This window comes from Vespa crabro, chromosome 9, assembly GCF_910589235.1.
Source record: "Vespa crabro chromosome 9, iyVesCrab1.2, whole genome shotgun sequence".
NCBI lineage: Eukaryota > Metazoa > Arthropoda > Insecta > Hymenoptera > Vespidae > Vespa > Vespa crabro.
Genome location: NC_060963.1, coordinates 2585149 through 2594271, shown reverse-complemented (window position 1 = coordinate 2594271; position 9123 = coordinate 2585149). Strand labels below are relative to the sequence as shown.

The 9123-nt window shown below is 32.5% G+C and overlaps 1 protein-coding gene across 1 annotated transcript; it reads right to left on the bottom strand.

The window, feature by feature from the left end:
* Nucleotides 1-221: 221 nt before the first annotated feature.
* LOC124426738 (nuclear receptor subfamily 2 group E member 1) lies at nt 222-4770 on the bottom strand. Its single transcript, XM_046968800.1, has 4 exons — nt 4753-4770; nt 1447-1714; nt 1068-1294; nt 222-896 (listed from the first exon to the last, which is right to left on the bottom strand). Exons 1-4 carry the CDS (start codon nt 4768-4770, stop codon nt 222-224), a joined length of 1188 nt encoding a protein of 395 aa, XP_046824756.1.
* Nucleotides 4771-9123: the final 4353 nt, after the last annotated feature.

Below are 9123 nucleotides of genomic sequence, written 5' to 3'. Positions count from 1 at the left end.
ATTACATTTACAAATTCATTAAAAATTCATTAAAAATTCATGAACGAAAGATACTTTTATTCTCGATTAATCAGTTTTCTTCTTTTTTCTCTCTCTCTCTTTTTTCTTATTTTTTTTTTTTTTTTTTTTTTTTTTTTTTTTTTTTTTTTTTTTTTTTTTTTAATACTTTGGCCCTTAATTAAGCAATACATATTACACAACGAATCGATACAAATTTAATTTTAACCGGATTTGTACATGTCACATATAATCCTTTCGATTGGTATAATGCCGATGGTTCGCCTGAAAAAAAGTTCCTCAATCGCATGGGTAGAGACCGATCTTAAAGTTGGCAATAATAATAGCAACTTTCCAAACCTAAGTGCACCAAAGGAGGCACCGCTTAATCTTTGTCCAAGCGCTAATTGTGCACCGTCCCGTAATCTTGCGACCGCAACTGCATCCTTTAGCCTTGTACCATTGTTAGGAGAGGCAGAGCCAGAGCTACTACTTCGGCTACTTGATACCGGATCGCTGTCAAGGCCGGCCTTGAAAAGGACAATAGCCCTTACGCATGCGAATTCGTGCTGATCGAGATTCATAGCATGAAAACCGGCCAATGTATCCCTGAAACGTGTTACTTCGACGGCCAATCCAAGACCTTGTGTACCTGGTGGTAAAAGTGGCGTTGGATCTAACGTAGGTAACATTTGTGCCGCCGCTAAAAGAAACAATTCTCTCCAAGAGGATTCCAATAAGGCCAGTTGATCTTCAATAACCAGATTCGTACCAGCTGCCAATTCTCTTGCCCAATGTACGTTCAAAAATAATAATCTCGCTGCTTGCTCGCAAACCGATTCCGCCGTGATCGCTGGTATCAATGGGATAACAGGTAGATTTGCCATGGTAACTGGTATCTAAGTGTCGAATGTACGATAAAAATGAAAAAAGAAGGAAAGGGTAAAAGAAAAAAAAAAGAAAGAAAGAAAGAAGTCATGAATGATGAGGAAAAAAATTAATCCTATTGACATTGTTACGATATAATTCTATTATTATATTCTCTTTATAGATCATAAAATGGGACTTACCTTTGGCAAAGCAATGCTGTTGCAATAAATTGGATGAGGAAGGGGATGATGAGGGGTGGACGGCGCTATCGATACTCGAGGTTCCGTCGGTGGTTTTGGTAGAGCAAGATCTAATGCTGCTGCAGTCGATTGCGGTACTATGTTGCTCATCATTTCGGGCTCCTTAAAATAAAGTGCCATTTGACGTCGTAAGGTCGAATTTCTTGGTCCACGTTCGTGTTGTACGGCTGGAATAATGAAAAAAAGAAAAAAAAAAAAAATAAATAAATAAATAAATAAATAAATGGAATAAGCATACGAAAAAAGAGAAAAAAATAGAATAGTTTTTAAGTGACTTCCAGCATAGTCGTCGTCGTCATCATACATCATTCAAACTCACCGTCTTTGTTCATGCCTGCTTGAATGCATTTGGCTAATCTACACGCTCGGCACTGATTACGATGAGTTTTATCGACCATACAGCCACCCTCGGACTTGGCCTTGCAAACGTATTGTCGATTTCTTCTTATCGACCTTTTGAAGAAACCGGCACATCCGTCACATGCGAATATACCATAATGTTTGCCCGACGAATGATCCCGACATACTTTGCATGGTATATCGTAAAGTATTCGACCTGCGCCAAGAGAGAACACAGAGAAACAAAACTGATGAAATTAAATTAAAAGGATAATTTTAAAAATATCGATAAAAATCCAAAAAAAAGAAATAATACGAACGAATTGAATCAAAAAAAAAAAAAGGACGATATTAAAATGTTAAAAGAAAAATAATCATCAAGAATCTATTATATTACTAATGCGTAATTATTAATAATAATACTAATGTATCAATATCTATAATATACTAATAATAATATAAATCTATGTAAATTACTAATTAATAATAATATGTATAATCATTAAATTATTAATACACATTACTAACGTTTATATATATATATATAATTTATCATATTTCTTTTATTTCTCTATTTTTTTGCTTGATAACAAGATGGATAAGGATGAGAAAGAGAAGGAGGAGGAGGAGAAGGGAGATAGGGGTAAAGAAGTGAGGTATCAGTATGATCATCGGTATGCGATTAAACGTTCTCTTTGTCAAAGTTCATTGAGAGAAGATAAAAAAAGGTAGATAACGTAAGGAGGGTTAAATCTCGCATGGCTTTTCAATGGTGGTTAATAACACCAACGCCATAGATATATTTTGCTTTGAAGACTCGTTTGTCAATGAGTGAAAACACTGGAGGAGGGATGATGATGATGATGATGATGATGATGAAGGGCGATGAAGTGGTTGAGGAGAAGAAGGGGAGTAACATTTGTTGAAAAATCGAATAAATAGATTGAGATTTGTCATTTAACACAACATGATAGTCATGGTACAATTTAAAAAGCCATTACCATTATTTTGAGATTCCCTTTATTGGAATCTAAGAAATCGAGCAAAGGTAATGGTAAAGGTTGAGGAGAGTGACATTGGAAGGGTGGATTTATATGACGCTTTTACAATACAGGACTACCAAGCAACTCCTTGTCACTGGCACCGCCTACGCCATTGATGCTAAAGAGATTGTGAATGGGACGACTTCAATGGACCGGATGTGGTCGATCTATTCAAAGATTTTAAGTGAGCAGCAAGAAACGCGACACTTCGTCGACTCATATCGCCCCATCTCTCTTTCTCTTTCTCATTTCTCTCTCTCTCTCTCTCTCTCTCTCTCTCACTCTCTTTTACTCATTCATTCTATTATTTCCCTCTTCACTTTGGAAATCTCTCTATCGATATATACTTTTCTTTATCTCCTGCTAAACTATTTACTTTTTCTAGGTAAAATATGTTAAACGGTCAATACAAATATTTATATGTGTGTATGTACGTATGTGTGTGTGTGTGTGTGTATTGTGGGAGTATTTGTGTGCTTGTGTTAGAGTATAAAAATTGTACGTATCAAGATATTCTCTTTTTCTTTTCTTTCCATCTATTCCACTCTGTTCTATTCATTTCTCTCAGTTTCTTCGATACTATCATCCGTAAAATCCATAAAATTCCATGATAATAATTATTCAATTATAATTTTGAATTATCTCTTATTTACACAATACGATAAAGATCTATTAAATAATTAAAACAATTAACATGATTATCGAGTAATCCAATATCCTAGGATTATTTACGATCCTTTACGTATAACGCACATGTTTATTAATTCTTTTTTTTTCTCAATAACAAAAAAAAAAAAAAAAAAAAAAAAAAAGAAAAAAGAAAGAAAAAAGGAACAGAAAAAAATGGAGATTTGTAAATCAGCATTTTTTTTGCCTTCCTTTTCCACTTTTTTTTTTTTTTTTAATAAATTCTCAAACGATCGCGATGTCGGTTGTGGGAACAAAAACAAAAAAAAAACAAAAAAAGAAAGAAAGAAAAGAAAAGAAAAAAAAAGATCCGTTCGTTCCTTCGTTCGTAGAGTCGAGTTCAAAGGTCTCTCAAAGGATTCTCCAAGAGCTGTCCGGCTACGCCTATGTATATAATATAATATATATATATATATATATATATATAAACGTGTATGTATCTATATGCATGAGTCTCGCGGTTCGTACCGAATATAACAGGGGAGAAATCGTCCGCCCTTACAGAGGCCCTTCTTTCCCTAGCCGAGGGAAAGTTTGAAAGCGTACGCACGTAGGCTCGCGAGCGTGCAAGCGTGCCACAGAATCACGCGAGGCTCTTCTTTCTCTCTCTTTCTCTTTCTCTCTCTCTCTCTCTCTCTCTCTCTCTCTCTCTCTCTCTCTCTCTCTTTTCCTGTCGTCGAGCTAAGACACGCGGGCACTGACTGCATAAAATTTGCATTCGTACTTCGTAGTACAATATACTAATGTATACGTAAAAGAGACAGAAAAATGTGTGTACGTACATGTACTAAGTAAAAAAAGAAAAAAAAAGAAAGATAGATAGATTGATAGAGAGAGAGAGAGAGAGAGAGAGAGAGAAAGAGATAGTCATTCGCAATTGAATTTTTCATTCGGTTGGTCATAGCCTGTGTTTTAGCGGAGGCTCTTAAAGTCCATCATTTTTCCGCTTTTGCAGAAATCGCGCTTATTCTCAAAGTTTCATATGGGATTTTTACAGTGGCCGCCAACAGACTGACAGACAGAGAAAGTAAGAGAGAGAGAGAGAGAGAGAGAGAGAGAGAGAGAAACAGACAGTGCCATAAAGCATCGGTTTTCTACCCCTCTTACCTCGGGTTTTATTACCAATGTCGGATGAACGAAAGCTCGCTTCGTCGATTAGATATCATGATATAAAACTACTGACATTAAATCGTATAATCGGGATCCCTTTTCTTTTTTTTTTTTCCCTTTCACTTTGTCATTCCTGATATATAATGGTATACCGAAGATGCGATGACGGGAATGAGAATGGTGACGGGGTTGGGTGGGTTGGTTGGATTGGGTATGAATGTAAAATTTTTGCGAATCAAACACGTGACGATAAAACTCAGGAATGGGATAGTCCAATTGTCCGAGTTAAATTATTATAGATTAATATTTTTATTAATTAATGATCGAACGATATATATTTATATATATATATATATATATATGATAAAGATAATGCCGAAGGATCTAACAAGATCAATTCAACCTATCTCGCTTCACAAATCCACCATCTCACTCTTCTCACCTACCTTAACCTTCTCACCCATCTCAATATTTCTATCCACTTTCACCCTTCACCCGTATTTTTCGATTCCTTGCCATTTAATATTTTCGATGCGTGTTGTACATATTGTATGGACGTACACATGCATACATTTGATATTTTGTTGCATTGTGTTGCGTTGAATTGAATTGATTTGAGTTGAGTTGAGTTGAGTTGAGTTGGAGAAAAAAAAAAAAAAGAAGAGAAAAAGAAAAGGACAGGATCGTATATTAGCGATTCGAAATCGTGGAAAAAGAACAAAAAAAAAAAAAAAAAGTTACTGACCGTCGCTTCGCGAAGGGTAAGAGAAAAAAGGAAAGAAGGAAGGAAGGAAGGAAGGAAGGAAGGAAGGAAGAGAGAAAGAAAGAAACAAAACAAAAAAAAAAAGGAAGAAAAAAAGAAAAGAAAAAGAGAGAAAGTAAAAAGGGGTTGGTTGGCCGTGTATATAAAAGACACGAAGTTCTCCGTGTGGTAAACGAAAAATCGGGAAAAAAAAAATTACAAGTTCACTTTTTTCCCTTTACGAAATTATACTTTTACCCCGTTACTTTACTCCAGTTAATTATAGGACAACGTTATTCGTCGATGGAAAAAAAAAAAAGAAAAGAAAAGAAAAGAAAAGAATAGAAAAAAAAAAAAAAAAAAAAACGTTGTTCCAAAACTTTTCTAAAACATATTTGGTCAGTCCTATCGAAGTTTCCGTCGTTTTTTCCTTTCTTCTTTCTTTTTTAATCTTTCGCATAATATTTTTTATCGTTAGGAACAAAAAAAGAAAAAGAACGCGAGATAATACTTGCGTCCTGTATTAATTATTACAATTAATTATTACGATTTAATTTAACGTATAATAAATTACGTACGAAAGGGAAAAAATTAAAAATAATGAAAAAGAAAGAGAGAGAGAGAGAGAGATAGAGATAGATACATGAACAGAGATAGGAGACAGACAGACAGACAGAGAGAGAGAGAGAGAGACAAAGATAATTAAAGTAGATAATCGATGAGCAGGTGAAAAAAGAGCAATTAGGATGACATCATCGTTCATCCTAAAAAAACAATCGACCATAACGTTTCCCGGGCCATCAGGTGGTGATATAGTATAACGTAGGCGTTACTGAAGCATGGGAATTTTCTGACATGTGTTCGTAGTCATATCGATACGCGATATCGATGGTGTTCTATCTCTCTCTTTCTCTCTCCCTCTCTCTCTCTCTCTCTCTCTCTCTCTTTAAACTACATAGATAGTACACGCGTGTATTACATTATGTTATACTTTATCGTATCGAGTTATATGTAGGGTGGTTAAACCGTATTCATCCGTCATCTGCGATGTTTCACTGTGTTTTAAACACCCCTCCTCACTCCTTCATCCCTCCTCCTTCTCCTTCTTCAACCCCCTTCGAAGTTTCTCTTTTTTAACATTTAGCCCTTAAATTATCGTCCTTTTGTTCTAAACGACTCGTCGTCGTCTCTCTCTGTCTCTTTCTCTGTCTCTCTCTGTTCAGTCATAAATTCAGGATAGTTATTTTTTAATCCAATAGAAAAATCATTATCGATAGTTATTTTAATGGAAAAAAATATACGTATTATCTAAGGATAAAATATCAATGGGTTCGTTCTGTTTTCATTATTATGCCGATTATCATAATCGTTTGAATAAAATTTATATAATTGTCAAAATTATTATTTTTACTTTGATATCCAATTAATGGATAAATAATGTTGGAATTTTAATTATATGTTTTATTTATGAACGAATTATATAAGGTTAGTAAATTTTTACCGATTAACTCTGATAATATTAATATTTTATAATCTAAATAAAAAACAAATATATATATATATATATATATACATTACTGAAAATTCTGAAATTGTCCATTGGTCAGTCTAAATTCATATTATTTTCGTTATATCAATTTTCTTTTTTTCTTTCTCTTTTATATATTGAAATAACAATTAGTGCAAATTTTAACACAGTTGACTCCTTGATTAAAATATATCAATCCAATGTAATAATTAATAAATTAATTAATTAATATCTATAAGTATATAAATAGTAAAGAATTTTCCGTATGAATTATCGACGTTTATATGAGGATTGTTAAAAAAAAAATAAATAAATAAATAAATGAGATATTGATGAGCGACATTAAATAAAAAAAAAAGAAAAAAAAAAAAAAAAAAAAAGAACAGAAAACCAATATGGAGGAAAAAGAAAGCAACAAATTTCTAAATCAAGTAGCGGAGATTCTTGAACAACTGACGGCCACCGAATGATCATCAGTGATGCATGGCAACCTGTTACCTCGTCCACCCACCCTGATTCCGCGTTCGCATCGTGGAAACGATTACACCATCTGTCATAATTTTCTCATGGACGAGCACCGTCGGGGTGGGGAGAGGTAGGATAGACTACGAGTCATTTAAATGTCCCGAAAAAAAAAGAAAAAAAAAAAAAAAGACAAACGTGATCGGCTCACTCATTTAAATGCCACATGCTTTTTATTTCACACGAGAGATCAAACGACGAGATCGTACGTAAATATAACATTTGAAAACTTATGCGAAGAAGATTATCGATAAGCAAAGTGATCGATGATGTTTTTCTTTGCAAAAAGAAAAACAACAAAAAAAAGGAAGAAAAGAAAAATATTATATATATATATATATATATATATATATATATATATAAAATAAATAGATCTCTTACTGTTCGTTTGTTTTCTTTTTGTTTTTTTCTTTTTGTTTTTTTTCTTTGAAGAAAAGTTCTACGACATGAAGAAAAAGAAATTAAATGCATAAATATGTTTTTTTCTTTCTTTCTTTTTTTCTCTCGTTCTCTCTCTTTCTCTCTCTCTCTCTCTCTCTCTCTCTCTCTCTCTTTAATCGAAACAATTAAATATTTATAAAATAGAAAAAAAGGAAAAAGAAGCGCGCAGATTTTCACCGATTCGAATTTACAAAATCAAATTTTATTCGATTTCAAGATAAAATTTATTATTCCGTATGAAAATAAAATAAAAGAATTAAAAGCCAACGAATCTTTCTAATCGCATTTTGTTTTACGGGGGAAAAAAAAAAAAAAGAAAAAACAGATAAAACACTTTTGTCTAAAACATTTTCCTTTCTTTTCTTTTTCCCCTTTTTATCTGGTATTTACTTTTTACGATATTTTCTCTCTATCCCTCTCTCTCTCTCTCTCTCTCTCTCTCTCTCTCTCTCTCTCTTTCTCTCTTTCTTCTAAAATAAAAATATAAAAACGATGAGTAATTCCTTTGACAAAGTGAAAATACAAATTTTTACGAGTACCTCGAAAGAAATTTTTCTTTTCTTCTTTTTTTATACGTCGAAAATAATAATGACAGAAAGAAAGTGGCAATTAAAAAACTTTCTCATTGTTTTTGATTCATTAAAAACAATAATAATAATAATAATAGTAATAATAATAATAATAAAAATAAAAATAAAAATAATAACAACATAAATACTACAGATAGAAGGGACAAAATTTTTATGTCCATTTGTAATTCTTCATGAAAAAAGAGAAAAAAGAAAAAAAAGAAAAAAAGAATCCAAAAAAATGTCTAACGGGAAAAGAAATGTCCAACTAAAGGAAATGTCTAACGTAAGAAAATAATATATGATTTAGATAGAAATACAGACCATAAATATATCCAATGAACATGCTTGTCAGGTATATACATTTTAAAACTAAAACTGTCAACAATGGAATGACCCTCAACTTCAGAACAAACATTTTTCATTGTAATTAGTTATATTGAATGTTTGTTTTATAGCATATAAACGACTAACGATAAATTTTAAATGTTATAAAAAATCTATTCGTTCCGCATTGCATAATAGATATAATTTAATAATACAAAAAGAATTTGTTTACTCCATTATTTATTACCGATAAACATCAACGAGAGATTTATCTTCTTCGAAAAAAGATTTAACATCTTAATTGATTTAATTAACAATATTTCTCTCTCTCTCTCTCTCTATCACTCTCTCTATCACTCACTCACTGTATACATACACTATGTATCTTATGTTTTTTGTTTCTATAACGTCAACGACATCAACACGTATACGATTATCCACATTCGTCGTTAGAATGAAAAACAATAAATAAATATCTCTTATCTAAAAAAACGAGATAATAATCATGGAAACCTTACTGGACGAGGCTGGTGGTAACTTTGGTTGAGTAACCGGGATGTGTCCCACTTGTTGTTCTTGATTCTGCATTTTCTCTCTCTCTCTCTCTCTCTCCCTTTCTCTCTTCTCGTTATTATCTCGTTATAATAGTCCTTATATATATATGTATATGTATATACGTATATGTATA